Source organism: Amblyraja radiata, chromosome 23 (genome assembly GCF_010909765.2).
Source record: "Amblyraja radiata isolate CabotCenter1 chromosome 23, sAmbRad1.1.pri, whole genome shotgun sequence".
Lineage (NCBI taxonomy): Eukaryota > Metazoa > Chordata > Chondrichthyes > Rajiformes > Rajidae > Amblyraja > Amblyraja radiata.
In genome coordinates, this window is record NC_045978.1 from 2,059,902 (window position 1) to 2,079,558 (window position 19,657).

At 44.9% G+C, this 19,657-nt stretch overlaps 1 protein-coding gene across 3 annotated transcripts in view; it reads left to right on the forward strand.

Annotated features, from left to right (window-relative positions):
- The first annotated feature begins 410 nt into the window (after window positions 1–410).
- The window catches only part of LOC116986140 (nucleolar protein 4-like), a 161,642-nt gene continuing 142,395 nt past the window's right edge, over window positions 411–19,657 (forward strand). For all 3 annotated transcript variants that reach the window (XM_033041319.1, XM_033041320.1, XM_033041321.1), the window contains exon 1: window positions 411–753. In XM_033041319.1, the coding sequence (XP_032897210.1) occupies window positions 484–753 (270 nt within the window). In that variant the 5' untranslated portion in view covers window positions 411–483. The remainder of the gene's footprint in view (window positions 754–19,657) is intronic.

A 19,657-nucleotide genomic window follows, 5' to 3' on the forward strand; every position in this document is an offset into this window, starting at 1 on the left:
CTCTCTCTCTCCCACCCTCTATCTTTCTCCCCCCCCCCCCCCCTCCCCTCCTCTCTCTCTGTCTCCCTCTCTCCCACCCTCTCTCTCTCTCTCTCCCCACCCCCTCGCTCTCTCCCTCTTTCTCTTCCTCTCCCCATCTCTCCCTCTCCCTCCCTCTCTCCCTCTCCCTCCCTCTCTCCCTCCCCCCCTCTCTCCCTCTCCGTCTCTCCCACTCCCTCTCTCCACCCCCTCTCCCACTATCTATCTCTCCCTCTCTCTCTCTCTCTCCCTCGCTCTCCTTCCCTCTCTCTCTCTCTTTCCCTCTCTCTCTGTCTCCCTCTCCCTCTATCTCCCTCTCTCTCTCTCTCTATCTCTAACTCCCGCTCCCCCCCCCCCCCCCCCTCTCTCTCTCTCCCTCCCTCTCTCTCTATCTCCCACTCTCTCTATATATCTCTCTCTCTCTCCCCCTCCCTCCCGTGCCTTTTCTCTACGGTGAACAAAGCGATGGATTGGGCAAGCGGCGGAGCCGGCGACATGTCCGCTCACTTTCAGGACTGGTGCCTCAGGACCTACGGCGATCTGGGCAAAACAAAGACGGTGACGCGGATGAAATACCAGCGGATTGTGCAGCTACTGAGCGGCGCCGAGCCCGGCTCGGCCGACAATGCCAAATTCAAATTCTGGGTCAAATCCAAAGGTTTCCAGTTGGGGCTGAGCGACCCGAGGACAGATGTTGCCGCCAAGCCAGCGGTGTTCGTCCCGGTCAAAACCACGGTCAGTCTGCAGGCTGCGAGCGGTTGTTTCACACTTGTCTGCCCAATGGCGTGTGTGTGTGTGTGTGTGTGTGTCTGTCTGTGTGTGTGTCTGTGTGTCTGTGTGTGTGTGTGTGTGTGTCTGGAAGTCACTGCTGGTCGCTTTACTCCGGGTAGGAAGGAACTGCAGGTGCTGGTTTACAGCAAAGATTGACACAGAGTGCTGGAGTAACTCAGCGGGACAGGCAGCGTCTGAAGAAGGGTCTCGTCCCGAAACGTCACCCATTCCTTCTCTCCAGAGATGCTGCCTGTCCCGCTGGGTTACTCCAGCATTTTGTGTCTATCTGTGTGTGGGTGCGTTGGTCTGGCACGGACTGCTCTGCATGTCCAGTTCGCTTGGGGGACATCTGGCCACCTCCCCTCTGTCTAGAGTCCCAGGGTCGCTGCGATTGCCCGAGCCCTCTGTGGACCAACTTTCCTCTGCTCTGTTCCTTAAAAAAAACAACCATCGTTAGAGAATCTGGTGGCTTCAGATTATCCAAATAAGGATGAAAATCCGCATCCCGGGCAACCAACTATAAACATGTGTGTTTGCAAGTTTGTCCGAGGCACTGGTGGCAAAGGGCGATGCTCGCGGTTTGCTCGTGTCCTGTTTTGTCCACGGTATATAGAATGGAAACAGGCCCATCTCGTCCATGCCGACCAAGATGTCCCATCTAAGCTAGTCCCATTTGCCCGCATATATTTGTGATAGGAGCAGAATTAGGCCATTCGGTCCACCAAGTCTACTCCGCCATTCAATCATGGCTGATCCAGCAGTATCTATGGAGCGAAGGAAATAGGCAATAGGAAATAGGCAACGTTTTGGGCCGAACCCCTTTGGGTTTCGACCCGAAACGTTGCCTATTTCCTTCGCTCCATAGATGCTGCTGCACCCACTGAGTTTCCAGCACTTTTTTGTCTACCTTCGATTTTCCAGCATCTGCAGTTCCTTCTTAAACAAATCATGGCTGATCTGTCTCTCCCTCCTAACCCCATTCTGCAGCCTTATTAAATGTTAAATGGTCAGCTCGACATAGATTACAAGACCTACACCAAACCCAAACCAATTAGGAGCAGACGAGGGCATTCGATCCAATTTGTGATCCCAGCTACAAAGGCAGATGTGTACAGCAATTCGTTCTTCCGCAGCACAATTAAAGCATGGAATAATCTCCACCCAACTATAGTTACCCAACCAGATGCAACTAAATTTAAAGTAGCTCTTTCTTCCCAATAACCCTTTCTGGCTTAAGCCCTCCCTCCACCACCTCCAGTTTAAATTCCATTTGGAATATTTTGGAGGACCAAGAAACCAAGAACCAAGAACCTTGTCCCCATCACCCCTGACACCAACTAAACTACCAGAGCCGAGTTGCTACACTGGGTCTTGATGCGGGTGGCCATTCTGTGGCACATACGGCTGTTTCCTGCTCCATCTATACCCATCAGTCTTTGCCCTCCTTCCTCCTGGATAGTTTTGTTTGTAAAGGTCTTTGTAAAATAAAGCGTGTATGTGTGTCCCTCTGCCCAGTGGCCGCCGCTGCCCGCCCGCCCGTCGCTATGTTCCCCGGTGCCATCTTCAGCGACGTGCCTTGGGTCTTTGGCTGGTGGCCGGCCGACACAATGCCCTCTGATACATTCCAGATTCAGATCAATCTCAGTCACGGATATATATATAAACGTGTTTGTTTTTCACAAAGTGGGACGCTGCGCCTATAACCCGCTGGTGAGTTTAGTCAATCTTCTATTCCGGCGGCTTCGCCCTGCTACCTTTATCCCGACCCCCCTCCCATTTGCTGACTCCCATGCCTTGTGTCAGACACACTGCCTGCATTTAGCACTCTCCCGACCAGGCAACCCGCTCTTGGACGAGCAGCGCCGAGCGCCGCGCTCTCTGGATCATAGAAACATAGACAACAGGTGCAGGAGGAGGCCATTCGGCCCTTCGAGCCAGCACCGCCATTCATTGTGATCACGGCTGATCGTCCCCAATCAATAACCCGTGCCTGCCTTCTCCCCATATCCCTTGACTCCACTAGCCCCTAGAGCTCTATCTAACTCTCTCTTAAATCCATCCAGTGACTTGGCCTCCACTGCCCTCTGTGGCAGGGGATCAGTCTGAAGAAGGGTCTCGACCCGAATAGAAACGTCGCCCATTCCTTCTCCCCAGAGACGCTCTGCCTGTCCCGCTGTGAATTACTCCAGCATGTTGTGTCTACCTTTGATTTAAAGCAGCATCTGCTGTGCTTTTCCTACACATTATTAATTAGCTAAAAAGCAACGGAAAGCGCGAGTGAGAAACAGAAAAGCGCCGGGAACTAAAAACTGATTCATGGCGGGGTAACTGGTAACCTGTTTTATTGGGATACTTTCCCAATGCGATTATCTTTTTGTGTGGTCGCAGAGGGAGTACGTTGAGACATAGTAGATTATGCCATGTAGATTATTAACCGCTATTATGATTTTTTCAAAGAGCAATGAGCAAAGAGGTCGCATTTATTTCCGTGTCCAAGTCAGGCTGTGATACATCGAGTGTAGGTCGCCAGGCAACTGTCTGCGTCCTGGTTTCTCCAGCCAAAAATGCTGGTGAAACTCAGCGGGTGCAGCAGCATCTATGGAGCGAAGGAAATAGGCAACGTTTCGGGCCGAAGCCCGAAGGGGTTCGGCCCGAAACGTTGCCTATTTCCTCTTGCCTATTTCCTACTGCCTATTTCCTATTGCCTATTTCCTTTGGTTTTCGACCCTATGACTCTATAAGGCAAACCCAAATACAATCGGTAGATCGATGAGGTACAATGGGTGTCCGATGATGAATCACCCGCTGAGTTTCTCCAGCACTTTTGTCTACCTTCGATTTTCCAGCATCTGCAGTTCCTTCTTAAACAGTCTGCGTCCTGAATTCTGATGTGTAGGAAGGAACTGCAGATGCTGGTTTACACAACATGCTGGAGTAAACTCAGCGGGACAGGCAGCATCTCTGGAGAGAAGGCACAGGTGATGTTTCCGGTCGTGACCCTGCCTCAGAAGATGCTGCCTGACCTGCTGAGTTACTCCAGCATTTAGATTCTATCCCAGCTCCTAGTTCTGTGCAGGTAAATGGCTTGATTGTAATCATATATTGTCTTTCTGCTGACTGGTAAGCAGGTAACGTAGGCTTTTCACTGTACCTCGGTACACGTGACAATAAACTAAACTAGACAATAGACAATAGATGCAGGAGTAGGCCATTCGGCCCTTTGAGCCAGCACCGCCATTCACTGTGATCATGGCTGATCATCTCCAATCAGTACCCCATTCCTGCCTTCTCCCCATATCCCCTGACTCTGCTATCTTTAAGAGCCCTATCTAATTCTCTCTTGAAAGTATCCAGAGAACCGGCCTCCAGCGCCCTCCAGGCAGAGAATTCCACAGACTCACAACTCTGTTTCACCATGTAGAATTTACAGCTGTGTTTATACATAGTCCCCCATGTCAGGGCACCATAATGTTTGGGACACATGGCTTCACGGGTGTTTGTAATTGCTCGGGTGTGTTTAATTGCCTCCTAAATGCAGGTATAAGAGAGCTCTCAGCACCTAGTCTTTCCATCACCTTTGGAAAGTTTTATTGCTGTTTATCAACATGAGGACCAAAATTGTGCCAATTAAAGTCAAAGAAGCCATTATGAGACTGAGAAACAAGAATAAAACTGTTAGAGACACCAGACAAACCTTAGGCTTACCAAAATCAACTGTTTGGAACATCATTAAGAAGAAAGAGAGCACTGGTGAGCTTACTAATCGCAAAGGGACTTGCAGGCCAAGGAAGACCTCCACAGCTGATGACAGAATAATTCTCTCTATAATAAAGAAAAATCCCCAAACACCTGTCCGACAGATCAGAATCTCTCTTCAGGAGTGGATTTGTCAATGACCACTGTCTGCAGAAGACTTCATGAACGGAAATACAGAGGCTACACTACAAGATGTAAACCACTGGTTAGCCACAAAAATAAGATGGCCAGGTTACAGTTTGCCAAGAAGTACTTAAAAGAGCAACCACAGTTCTGGAAAAAGGTCTTGTGGACAGATGAGACGAAGATTAACACAGTGGCTTGCAAAGGTATTCATACCCCTTGAACTTTTCCACATTTTGTCACGTTACAACCACAAACGTAAATGTATTTTATTGGGATTTTATGTGATAGACCAACACAAAGTGGCGCATAATTGTGAAGTGGAAGGAAAATGATACATGGTTTTCAAATTTTTTTACAAATAAAAAAACTGAAAAGTGTGGCGTGCAAAAGTATTCAGCCCCCTTTACTCTGATACCCCTAAATAAAATCCAGTGCAACCAATTGCCTTCAGAAGTCACCTAATTAGTAAATAGAGTCCACTTGTGTGTAATCTAATCTCAGTATAAATACAGCTGTTCTGTGAAGGCCTCAGAGGTTTGTTAGAAAACATTAGTGAACAAACAGCATCATGAAGCCCAAGGAACACACCAGACAAGTCAGGGATAAAGTTGTGGGGAAGGTTAAAGCAGGGTTAGGTTATAAAAAAATATCCCAAGCTTTGAACATCTCATGGAGCACTGTTCAATCCATCATCCGAAAATGGAAAGAGTATGGCACAACTGCAAACCTACCAAGGCATGGCCGTCCACCTAAACTGACAGGCCAGGCAAGGAGAGCATTGATCAGAGAAGCAACCAAGAGGCCCATGGTAACTCTGGAGGAGCTGCAGAGATCCACAGCTCAGGTGGGAGAATCTGTCCACAGGACAACTATTAGTCGTGTACTCCACAAATTGGGCCTTTATGGAAGAGTGGCAAGAAGAAAGCCATTGTTGAAAAAAAGCCATAAGAAGTCCCGTTTGCAGTTTGCCACAAGCCATGTGGGGGACACAGCAAACATGTGGAGGAAGGTGCTCTGGTCAGATGAGACCAAAATTGAAGTTTTTGGCCTAAATGCAAAACGCTATGTGTGGCGGAAAACTAACACTGCACATCACCCTGAACACACCATCCCCACTGTGAAACATGGTGGTGGCAGCATCATGCTGTGGGGATGCTTTTCTTCAGCAGGGACAGGGAAGCTGGTCAGAGTTGATGGGAAGATGGATGGAGCCAAATACAGGGCAATCTTGGAAGAAAACCTGTTAGAGTCTGCAAAAGACTTGAGACTGGGGCGGAGGTTCACCTTCCAGCAGGACAACGACCCTAAACATACAGCCAGAGCTACAATGGAATGGTTTAGATCAAAGCATATTCATGTGTTAGAATGGCCCAGTCAAAGTCTAGACCTAAATCCAATTGAGAATCTCTGGCAAGACTTGAAAATTGCTGTTCACAGACGCTCTCCATCCAATCTGACTGAGCTTGAGCTATTTTGCAAAGAAGAATGGGCAAAAATTTCAGTCTTTAGATGTGCAAAGCTGGTAGAGACATACCCCAAAAGACTTGCAGCTGTAATTGCAGCGAAAGGTGGTTCTACAAAGTATTGACTCAGGGGGGCTGAATACTTTTGCACGCCACACTTTTCAGTTTTCTATTTGTAAAAAAAATTTGAAAACCATGCATTTTCCTTCCACTTCACAATTATGCGCCACTTTGTGTTGGTCTATCACATAAAATCCCAATAAAATACATTTACGTTTGTGGTTGTAACGTGACAAAATGTGGAAAAGTTCAAGGGGTATGAAAACTTTTGCAAGCCACTGTATATCAGAGTGATGGCAAGAGTGATGGAGGAGAGAAGGAACTGCCCAGGTTCCAAAGCATACCACCTCATCTGTGAAACATGGTGGTGGGGGTGTTATGGCCTGGGCATGTATGGCTGCTGAAGGTACTGGCTCACTTATCTTCATTGATGATACAACTGCTGATGGTAGTAGCATAATGAATTCTGAAGTGTATAGACACATCCTATCTACTCAAGTTCAAACAAATGTCTCAAAACCCATTGGCCGGTGGTTCTTTCTACAGCAAGACAATGATCCCAAACATACTGCTAAAGCAACAAAGGAGTTTTTCAAAGCTAAAAAATGGTCAATTCTTGAGTGGCCAAGTCAATCACCCGATCTGAACCCAATTGAGCATGCCTTTTATATGCTGAAGAGAAAACTGAAGGGGACTAGCCCCCAAAACAAGCACAAGCTAAAGATGGCTGCAATACAGGCCTGGCAGAGCATCACCAGAGAAGACACCCAACAACAGGTGATGTCCATGAATCGCAGACTTCAAGCAGTCATTGTATGCAAAGGATATGCAACAAAATACTAAACATGACTACTTTCATTTACATGACATTGCTGTGTCCCAAACATTATGGTGCCTTGAAATGGGGGGGACTATGTATAAACACAGCTGTAATTTCCACATGGTGAAACCAAAATGTATAAAAATGGCCCTTATTAAATTCTGACAATGTGCACTTTAACTTCATGTGATTTTATCTATTACAAATCTCAAATTGTGGAGTACAGAGGCAAATAAATGAATTATGGGTCTTTGTCACAAATATTATGGAGGGCACTGTATATATCCTAAATGTGTATCCTAAATCCTATTGGTGATGTGGTACCTACAGATGATTGTAATTAGTTTATTATTGTCACATGTACTGAGATACCTTGAAAAGCTTTATGGAGGGCACTGTATAGACGACGATGTAGAGAGATAAAGAACAATGAATGCATTTGTATCCAGTAATTCACACTAACAACTTAGTAGGTTTGCCTACTTTATATTGCAAACGCATGGAGGCAGAGAGAACTGCAGATGCTGGAAGATTGAGCAGAACACAAAGTGCTGGAGGAACTCAGCGAGTCAGGCAGCATCTGTGGAGGGAATGGGCGGGCGACATTGCAAGACGGGACACTTCTTCAGACTGCTATCAGACAGATCACCAGTCTCAAGAAAGATCCAGGCCCGTAATGACATAGAAACATAGAAAAATAGGTGCAGGAGTAGGCCATTCGGCCCTTCGAGTCAGCACCGCCATTCAATGTGATTATGGCTGATCATCCCCAATCAGTACCCCGTTCCTGCCTTCTCCCTATATCCCCTGATCTATCTTTAAGAGCCCTATCTAGCTCTCTCTTGAAAGTATCCAGAGAACCGACCAATGCCGATTGTTCATACCAATTGTGCAACTGAATTGTTTAATATTTTGCACTGATATTGGATTAATTGTAAAATGTTATTGTATGGAAACATTGAAGGAATACCTGCCTGTAACCAAGCATTGATTTAGATGTCCCCTCTAGCTGATATTAATTCCGTAGGAAGTGTGGCTTTTCAGTTGATACTGATGTTTATATACCAAACAAACGCGAAGCAACCTAATAGTTTCGGTACGCCAGGCCAGATCACATGTAACCTAGCGTTCTACATCCAGATGCAGATATTTGACTGATGTAGATAGAATTCTGAATGTGAACACAAATCGCTTTCGTACACCTTTCAACACCTGATGACTCATATGACCGTATGAGAGAAAGCAGGAATGGGTACTGATTCTGGATGATCAGCCATGATCAAAGTGAATGGCGGTGCTGGCTTGATGGGCCGAATGGCCTCCTCCTGCACCTATGTTCTATGTTTGCATAACGAATGCATTTATGAAAGCAGAACTCTGAGCTGGGCTGCACATGCTGTGGGATTAGACTCGCTGGCTGCCAGCAACCTACCTCTCATCCAGACACTGGCGTTACCATAGAGACACTCATTACCTGTCTCCCTGTCAGAGTGGAGCCGGGCACTCAGTTATTAACTTTAATGGGAGCCTCGCCCAGCCAGTGTCTTTATTTGCCTCCACACAGAGCTGCGCTTTGCAGCTGAGCTGGGGACTGAAGGCCCGGTGTGAGGCTAATTAAACAAGACAGAAGCACCTTATTCCCCCAGTGGGGCAAACGTGGCTGCTCGCTACTACCTCCAGGCAGCTAGAGATTCCCCACCCCCACCCTCCCCCATTTAAAATAACATTGGGTGTCAAACAGGAAGGCAGCGACCAGGAGACATAAAACACCGAGGAGGCAGCAGCACTGGCGTGTGGTTCACCAAGTGCAGACAGACACAAAGTGCTGGAGTAACTCGCCGTGGTTCTAACCCAACTCTCTTCAGCGTGTAGGAAGGAACTGCTGGTTTAAACCGGAGATAGACACACAAAGCTGGAGTGACTCAGTGGGACAGGCAGCATCTCAGGCAGCATTTCAAGAAAGAGCTGGATCGGGTTCTTAAAAATAGCGGAGTCAGGGGATATGGGGAGAAGGCAGGAACTGGGTACTGATTGGGGATGATCAGCCATGATCACATTGAATGGCGGTGCTGGCTCGAAGGGCCGAATGGCCTACTCCTGCACCTATTGTCTATTATCTCTGGAGAGACGGAATAGGATGGGTGACGTTTCGGGTTGAGACCCTTCTCCAGTGTTGGGCGAGGCCAGGCCCAACTTTAACTCCCCCCTCCCACTCTCCGCCCCACCCTAGCTGAATACAGACCCACATTTCGGCCCCCCTAGAGTTCTAGGTGAAAGGAAACCGGGGGATAGACCTCCAGGAGAAGGAGTGCTTCTGTCCAGCACGGCGGTTGCTTGCAGCCAGCTCCTGCTGAGAAATTGCATTTGTCAACGTAATCTCGTTTCCCAGACAGGATCCTGGTCGTAATAAAAGTCACCAGAGATACCGCAACATGGAAAACAACATTAAAAAAACCAAGTAAAGATAGACTCAAGAAGCTAGAGAGGCTCAGCGGGACAGGCAGCATCTCTGGAGAGAAGGAATGGGTCGAGACCCTTCTTCAGTCTAGTCAGGGGAAAGAGAAACGAGAGATATAGACATCATGAAATTAATTCATTGTTCCATATCTCTCTACATCATCTATGCCTCGCATTTCCCTTTCCCTTGACTAGTCTGAAGAAGGGTCTCGACCTGAAACGTCACCCATTCCTTCGCTCCAGAGATGCTGCCTGTCCCGCTGAGTTACTCCAGCATCTTGTGTCTATCTTCGGTTTGAACCAGCATCTGCAGTTCCTTCCTGCACATTAAAGACAAGTGTTCCAGCGAAAGATGTTGCGAAGAACTAAATCTGGCGACGTTTGGGATCCTTTTTGTTGCACTTTCCTGAGTTATTCTGCACACTCAGAGCAAAATTAAAGCCATGCGAACCAGCGGCCAGGTGCTTCTTGATTAGTATGGGTCTTTCTTGATCAGTAATAGCCCTGTCCCACGGTACGAGTTAATTCCAAGAGTTCTCCCGAGATTGCCCTGATTCGAACTCGGAGATTTACGGTAATGGCCGCTCGTCGGTACTCGGGGCTCTCGTAGACATTTTTCAACATGTTGAAAAATCTTCATGAGTCTTCCCGTGCTTACCTGCCGTTAGCAAGTCTTCCCGACTACCTGCCTTCAGCGCTAAGAGACGTCCGATTGTAGAGATTGAACTTTGGGGACAATTTAAATGAGCCGATTAATCTACCAACCCGTACGTCTTTGCGATCCGGGAGGAAAACCGGAGCGCCCGAAGGAAACCCACTGGGTCACTGGGAGAACGTGCAAACTCCACACAGACAGCACCCGAGGTCAGGATCGTACCTGCGCTGTGAGGCAGCAGCTCTACCCGCTGCACCACTGTGCCAGCCTTCTATGATAAAAAGGAAACCGATAATGCCAGTTTTCTAGAATTCATTAAAAGTAGACGGGCAACAAAATACATTATAAATGTAGATTGAAGAGATTGGACAAACGGGCAAAAAAACGTAATTCTGAGATGTGACTGGAGTATCTGTTTCCCAGGGAGTCTAATTCTCTAACTGGCAATCTTGCAGTTGGACTTTGATCGGGAACAATACTTGTCTAGATGGCCTGTTGCTTTGTTGCAGGCTTCAAAAACAATAACAACCACATTAGTAGCATGGAGGTGCCGTGGTTAACTATGGGGGCCTGGGCTCAATCCTGACCTCGATTGTTATCAGTATGGAGTTTGCACGGTCCCCTGTGTCTGCGTGGTTTTCCTTTGGGTCCTCTAGTTCCCTCCCATTAAAAACAAAGAAACATAGAAAATAGTTGGCCATTCGGCCCTTCGAACCAGCATCGCCATTCAATATGATCTTGGCTGATCATCTAAAATCACCCTGTTCCTGCTTTTTCCCCATATCCCTTGATTCCTTTAGCCCTAAGAGCTAAATCTAACTCTCTCTTGAAAACATCCAGTGAATTGGCCTCCACTGCCTTCAGTGGCAGAAAATTCCACAGATTCAAAACTCTCTGGGTGAAAAAGTTTTTCCTCATCTCAGTCCTAAATGGCCTGCCCCGTATTCTTAAACTGTGACCCCTGGATCTGGACTCCTCCAACATGGGGAACATTTTTCCTGCATCTAGCCTGTCCAATCCTTAAAGAATGTTATAGGTTTCTGTAAGATACCCTCTCATCCTTCTAAATTCCAGTGAATACAGGCCCAGTCGACCCATTCTTTCATCAATTAACCTGGTGATGCTACACTGCACTCCCTCAATAGCAAGAATGTCCTTCCTCAAATTAGGAGACCAAAACTGCACACAAATTACCCAAAGCCATGGTGATTTGTAGGTTAACTAGCTGCTCTAAGAAGTCCAGTCTGGGGGCAAGGGGTAAGGAAACTAGGGGTGATTTGACAGACAAAAGAAAATGAACAGGTGACTGAGGAATGTGATTCCTCTGAGTCAGTAGGGGCTGGATGGGCAGAGTGGCCTCCTATGTTCTGAGAATATGAATATGAAAATAGTAGGGATGAGATGTTTGGGGGTATGACATTGGCCATCCACACATCATTCAACAAAGATAAAGGCTCACACTGTAGCTATGGAGCATAACAGCAATCATTGCCAAACCAACTTTCATGGTTTTATAAATCTCAATATTTTGCTTAGCTAGTTTGCAGAATGGGAACTTAACTGGAAAATGAATGTATAGATAATGTGAGATAGCACATCGTGGTAGAAGAGTAAGGAACATATTCCCTTGGTTGTGCAGATGTTAATGGCGTGGGGGAGTATAGGGACTTTGATGTAAGTAGAAAAATCACTAGGTAAACATTGAAGAAGTTAACAAAGTTAACAAAATGCTGGAGTAACTCAGCGCGTCAGGCAGCATCTCTGGAGAAGAGGAATAGGTGACGTTTTGGGTCGAGATCCTTCTTCAGACTGCAAAGTAACAAAGTAATAGGTTTTTTACTAGAAGCTTGGAATTAAAAGTTCTATTAAACATAATATTTTTGGTCTCCATAATATGAAAATGATATAAAGGCACTGGAGAAAAGCAAACAGGTTACCGTTACTTAAAGGAGGAAATGTATTCAGAAAGATTGAAGAGAGGGTTCTAACCTATCGTGTTATGGACCTTGGCCTTGGCATCACTCAAATCCTTGCAGACAACAAATACCGCACTGCTCTCATCAACACTCTGTGATGATGACTACCAAGTCTTTCCTCGTATGGCAAACATCCCATCCCTGAAACTAGTTTAGTGCATTGTGGCAAACACATCCTTTCAAAGATAAAGAGATCAAAACTGTACATAATACGACAGGTAGCGTCTCACCAAGACCCTGTAGGTACAACAAGACTTCCTTACTCCTGTCATCAAATTGTCGTACAAAAAAAGCTAAAGATACTGTTTGTTTCCTTAATGCTTGCTGCACATGGGTGTTGACTTTCTCCAAAGTGTATAAGCATGCCTTGGGCCCACACCACCCAATCTCTCAACAATTGATAAATATTCTGCTTTTCTGTTATGTCCACCAAACCTCACATTTTCCACATTATATTCCACTTTCCACACACTTGCCTGCTCATTCTAATTGTCCATATCTTCTTTAAGCCTCCACTTCCTCCTCCATATGTACAATGCACCTAATTTGCTGTTGTCAGCAAAGTCAGATATATGGCATTTGCTCAACTCACCCAAATTGTAAATAAAGATTGTGAAATGATGTCACCTCCACTCTACCCAAATAGGCACAGCCGGCCAACCTGCGAATGATCTGTTTATTCCCACTCTTTGCTTTCAGTCCGTTGAGTAACATTCAGTCCAGGTCAGCACACCACCCATATTTCTTAATTACAATTCCTAGGATAATTGTTGTTGATAGTTTGCAGATAATATTTTGCATTGATTAAAATAATTGTATTTGTCAGTCACGTTTGATGTTGGTAATTGTCTCAAGGTGTTTTACAGCATTATTATCCCACCAAATGTCCAGGTCCTCAGGTCCAGAAATTGAAGGAGTATGAACCATTTAGCCATTTAGAACGGAGACGAGGAAACACTTTTTCTCACAGAGAGTGGTGAGTCTGTGGAATTCTCTGCCTCAGAGGGCGGCGGAGGCAGGTTCTCTGGATGCTTTCAAGAGAGAGCTAGATAGGGCTCTTAAAAATAGCGGAGTCAGGGGATTATGGGGAGAAGGCAGGAACGGGGTACTGATTGGGGATGATCAGCCATGATCACATTGAATGGCGATGCTAGCTCGAAGGGCCGAATGGCCTACTCCTGTACCTATTGTCTATTGTCTATTGTCTTTGTTCCACCATTCAATCATATCTCAGTTGGTTTCTAATCTATCTCCAAATAACTGTTTTTGATGGATTTCCCTAAGATCTCTCTTCATCACATCACATGCCTATGTTAACATCACATGGTTTCTACCTTATACACATTTATTATCTACGCTAACGCATTATGTCCACTTGTAACAAAGTGAAAGGCAGTGTATGAAAAATGGCAAAATCTAAAAGAAATAAGTAGATTGCCTAAACTATGGGGTGAAATCTTGATCTTGTTTCTCAGCCAATTGGACTCAATTCACATTGTGAACAGTACTGACAGGTAATTCTTTAAATTGCAACAAGGAGAAGGCTGTATATTTCAAAGCAGTCTTGCTAGTAGCAGTATTGTATTGAACGCCACAGCAATCAATTTGTAACATGCTTCATAGCTCGAGGCAAAGAGGCCCACTGTGACTCCCATCCTTTGGTTGTGAGTTCCCAAGCTCAGTTATTGAATTTGATAAGAGTGGTTCAAGAATAAAAGACGAGACCCTAGCAAACTGGGGCTTCTGATGTTTAGGTTAAAGTAAATACGTCAATGCTGCATTTGCTGCTTTAATTCTCATTGCTTGATGAAGTCACGTTGTTGGTCTTGTTATACAATAAATCTCTCCAGGAATATGATAGTGTCATGATAGTATGTTTATTAAAGTTTACAATGTAGGGGAAGGATAGTAAATTATATATTTTTCCACCTGCCTGCAAACTGAGGCCTGTACTTCTTAAAAGGATTAAATGCATGAGTGGATGACAAATACTCGGTTAGTTTGTGATTAACTGTTACCTGAAGAACTTGGCCAGTTCCTAAAGCAGTAAAGTTACGGATTTTAATTTGTTGGCACAGACAAAACTACCAGACACCTGTACCTACAGGAACAATAAGTTGTACTGCGGTTTCATCTCTGCAGACAGAACCTTAGTTTAATATCTGATCAAAAAAATGCCCAGCAGGGCTGATTGACTTTGCTGGAACTCCCAGCCAAATCCTATTTCAATGGTGTTTGTACATGAACTGCTGTCATTCATGCAGAGATTTCCAGCTTTTCCAGACCCTGTCACTTACATAGTAGAGCCTTGTACAATAGAAGGAACAAGATGACATGGGCTTCTGTCCACTGGTTTGGGAGGCAGAGGCACTTTTTAAATGTGACATTTCCTGCAATTTGAACTGGCAGTAAATTAAGTAAACACGCAAAAAATCAAGGAAAACTGAGGGTGCCTGGAAATTAGCTACTGTATACAAATGTAAATATGCTGTACCTATATGTTTCTGACATTATTTTATGTTATATGAGCATACAAAACTGTGCAACTTGCACCCAGATTACTGAATGCATTCAAAGTGGAAATTCATTTCCGATGTTTTCTTTTCATTGAAGTTATTCACTGTAAAGTGCTGGAGATGGGCTCAGGGCATGAAAAGTGTAATAACATCCATTTTGCACTTGTTTGTACATTTACACTTTGAAGGGACATTAAGGTGGCTGTGTGAAAGCAAAGTCCTGGATAAAAACTGTACTATTGGCACCGTCAACAGAATTTGCTCATGTTCTTTGGAGTTGGTAAGAAGATAGAGCAGGTAACTTTAAAAAGGTGAAAGTGTCTGATGCATGCCAAGTGATTGAGGTCCAGTAAGAACCAGGTTGAACAGGGGAATGAAAAAGATTACAAAGCTAGCAAAGGGACGAGAATGGTAGCAATCGCAAATGCGAGCTCAAATGTCTTCTATGGGGATGTAGTGAGATGAGGGGAACAAATGATCAGGGATTGAGAAGGATCTAAACCCAGACTGGAATATGAAATAAGGAGTTTGGATCCACATTTACTCAGCAAGATGAATTAGAAGAAGGACAGGTACAAGGATCGGACAAGTTTGGAGGGATATGGACCAATCGCAGGCCGGTGGGACTACTGTAGTTGGGACATGTTGGCTGGTGTGAGCAAGTTGGGATGAAGGGACTGTTTCAACACTGTATCACTCTATGGCTGGCCATAATGATGGAGACACAAGGAACCGCAGATGCTGGAGTCTTGAATAAAAGGAAAGGGAAAGGGTACAGAGATTTACGAGGTTGTTGCCAGGACTAGAGGGTCTGAGCTACAGGGAGAGGTTGAGTAGGCTGGGATTTTATTCCTCGGAGGGCAGATGGTTGAGGGGTGATCTTAGAGAGGTGTACAAAATCATGAGAGGAATAGATCGGGTAGATGTACAGAAACACTTGCCTAGAGTAGGTGAATCGAGGACCAGAGGACATAGGTTTATGGTGAATGGGAAAAGACTTAATAGGAATCTAAGGGGTCTTTTTTTCACACAAAAGGTGGTGGGTGTATGGAACAAGCTGCCAGAGGAGGTAGTTGAGGCAGGGACTTTACCAATATTTAAGAAACAATTAGACAGGTACATGGATAGGAAAGGTTAGGAGGGGTATGGGCCAAATTCGGGCAAGTGGGACTGGTGTAGATGGGACATGTTGGCCGGTGTGGGCAAGTAGGGCCGAAGGGCCTGTTTCCACTCTGTATCACTCTATGACTCTATAAAACACAACTCAGTGGATTATTCCAGCACTTTGTGTTTGTTTAGATCATAAAGACAATGGACAGGTTACAAATTGACGGGCTATGCTTAGCTGCTAGTAAGTCACCTGCTCTAGATAAGATGTTTAAGAAGGAACTGCAGATGCTGGAAAATTCAAAGGTAGATAAAAATGCTGGAGAAACTCAGCGGGTGAGGCAGCATCTATGGAGCGAAGGAATAGGTGACGTTTCGGGTCGAGTTTCGCACTAACCAACCTGATCTCCCGGTGGCCCAGCACTTCAGAGTGGGTCCCACCGCAAATTGGAGGAGCAGCACCTCATATTTTGCTTGGGAGTTTACACCCCAGCGGTATGAACATTGACTTCTCCAATTTCAGGTAGTCCTTGCTTTCTCCCTCCTTCCCCTCCCCTTCCCAGCTCTCCCACAGCCTACTGCCTCCGCCTCTTCCTTTCTTCTTCCCGCCCCCCCACCCCCGCCTCCATATCAGTCTGAAGAAGGGTCTCGACCCGAAACATCACCTATTCCTTCGCTCCATAGATGCTGCCTCACTTGCTCTAGATAAGATGCATCTTACGTTGCTGGTGGGTGTGGAGGTTGGCAGAACGTAATGCATCTCATGTGTGGGAAGGAATTGCAGATGATTGGATAGATAACCGAAGATAGATGCTAAATGCTGGAGTATGTCAGCAGGAGAGGCAGCATCCCTGGAGAGAAGGAATGGGTGACGTTTTGGGTCGAGACCCTTCTTGTCATGCATCTCATGATTTACTAACCCTCCCCCAGATGCAGCGGACTTGCCAGAGGAATAGAAAATGTCCAATGCAACACAATTGCTTAGAAAGGAAGAACACTGCAGTGTATGTCTGTTTAACCTGGGCTGTGGACATTAAAAAAAAAGCATTAATGCAGAGATTCTTTTGAGACATTTAAGCTGATAAAGGATTGGTGGCACATATTTTTATAATTAAAATCATGTTGAACCTGACGGAATTAATTGATGAAAATGCAGTCGGCTTCGCCTTTACATTTTTATAGAAGGTGTTTGAGGACTAAAGAGGTTCTTCTGCAGTTGTATAGGGCTCTGGTGAGACCACATCTGGAGTATTGCGTACAGTTTTGGTCTCCTAACTTGAGGAAGGACATCCTTGTGATTGAGGCAGTGCAGCGTAGGTTCACGAGATTGATCCATGGGATGGCGGGACTGTCATATGAGGAAAGATTGAAAAGACTAGGCTTGTATTCACTGGAGTTTAGAAGGATGAGGGGGAATCTTATAGAAACATATAAAATTATAAATGGACTGGACAAGCTAGATGCAGGAAAAATGTTCCCAATGTTGGGGCGAGTCCAGAAGCAGGGGCCACAGTCTTAGAATAAAGGGGAGGCCATTTAAGACTGAGGTGAGAAAAAACTTTTTCACCCAGAGAGTTGTGAATTTGTGGAATTCCCTGCCACAGAGGGCAGTGGAGGCCAAATCACTGGATGGATTTAAGAGAGAGTTAGATAGAGCTCTAGGAACTAGTGCAATCAATGGATATGGGGAGAAGGCGGGCACGGGTTATTGATTGGGGACGATCAGCCATGATCACAATGAATGATGGTGCTGGCTCGAATGGCCGAATGGCCTCCTCCTGCACCTATTTTCTATGTTTCTATGTGTTTGTTGCAGTTCCACATGAAGAAATGGTTAGCAAAAGTGAAGCCAATGGAATTACATGCAGCACATATATGAAATTTGACTTAAAAACAGAAAGCATTTAGCAGAAGCCAACATTTGTTTTTAAGATGAATCAGTGGTAGCCACTAGTATTTCCTCAGAGTCCATGCTGGGATCACTGCTGTTTTGATGTATATTAATGACTTAGCCATGGGGTAATATTATAGGGTAATATTTTACAAAGTTGCAGTGTCACGAAGCTTAGAATTGTGTAAAACACTGAGGGGAATAGTCATAGACTGCAAGAAGACATAGATAGACTGAATAAGAAGTGGCAGATGGAATTTAGTACAGAGAAATGTGAAGTGATATATTTTGGTAGAAGAAATATAAAAAGAACACTATGGATCAAATGGTAGACATAAATGCTGGAGAAACTCAGCGGGTCAAATGGTAATGTAGGAAGTAGTTGGACATATGGGTGTAAATGTGTGGTATCCATGAAACTGGCGGGGTGTTTTCAGAGAGTGATTACTAAAGTGTATAAGTTCGCAGGACTCATCATTTGAGAGGATAGAGAAAATATTTTCTCGAATGGCTCCAAGGATGAAGGATTTCAGCTTTCAGACAGGAAATGCTGGGCTGGATCTCCTTTGAGCAGGGAAGGCTGAGATGAGATCAGAGAGGACGTGTGCTGATTTAGATAAGATAGATAAAGGACAATGATCCCCATCAGTGGTTGGTTCAAGGGAATGAGGAACACAGATTAAAAATTTTGGACAAAGGATATGAGAGATATGGTGTAGAGGCACAAACGTCATGATTCTTTATTTAGCCATTGTAGGTTAGACATATATGCACGTTTAGCACTCTAACACAATAGTCATTGTTGTCGCTGAGAGGCTGTTGCCTCGTGGGCTCGATTGAGCTCCTGCTGAGGTGGCAGGACACTCTCATGAAGAGAGAGGAAGAGGAAGAGAGAGGGAGGGTCGGTTCTTATATACTAGGACACACCCCTATATCCCGTGACTCCTTCCCGTGACTGCCGAGGATCCTCATAGCAAGAGTGGCCTAACCACTGGGTACCGCTACAATGGTCTTGATGAGGTGTTCACTGCCTATAAAGATGGGGGTGCAAACAGAACCAGTGCAGAGGACAGAGGTCCTGGGGGTTGCTCTTCGACGAGCCGGCAAAGATTCAATGGACCGAAAAACATTTTCCTATGCTCTAACAATTTTGTGAATTTGTTTTATTTTTGGACTTTGCCTTTCGGTGTAGATTGTGTTACGTTTGTGCCCATTGTGTTAGAAACTTAGAAAAATAGGTGCAGGAGTAGGCCATTCGGCCCTTCGAGCCAGCACTGCCATTCAATGTGATCATGGCTGATCATCTAAAATCAGTACCTCATTCCTGCTTTTTCCAAATATCCCTTAATTCCTTTAGCCCAACGAGCTCAATCTAACTCTCCCTTGTTGCCAATCAGTGAAAAATCTCTAGATTGAAACTGAGGGCAGATACCAGTCTTTATTTTCCACTCCCCAAATCAGTTCACACACAAGTCAAGGTTAAAAAGGCCAACCAATACCATGCCAATCGATAAACCTACAGAGAAATATCACACGTATTGATCATATGATGTGAAGGTTTTGGTTTGGAAGCTACTTGTGTGAAATATATTCTACTTTTGTGTTCCATGCTTGTCTGAGTTTCTATAGCTTCTTCTCCGACTCAGTGCCTGCCCATTGCTGATGTTATCCCCTGATTACAGAACTTCCCCTATACCTATTTTGGTGCACATCAATCTCTCAGTATCTTACTGAGCATTGGAGCACTTTTTTATAACCAGTGCCTTGCATAAAGTCTGTGAAAGAACATATTGTTCAGATGGAAAGATTTATCTATGGTTATATAAATAATTCCTTAAAAGAGCTAAAAATAGAAATGAACAGAGAAAGTAGGTCAAAAATTATCAGTAAAGTTGCACAAGTTAACGGAACAATAATCTTTGGAAACAAACAATTTAGTTGTTTTCACATACATTTATGAATGATCTTGTAATTAAGGAAAGTTACATTTGTGAGTTTTTTCCGGGTGTGCATATAAATGTAAACAGTGTGAAATGTTGGT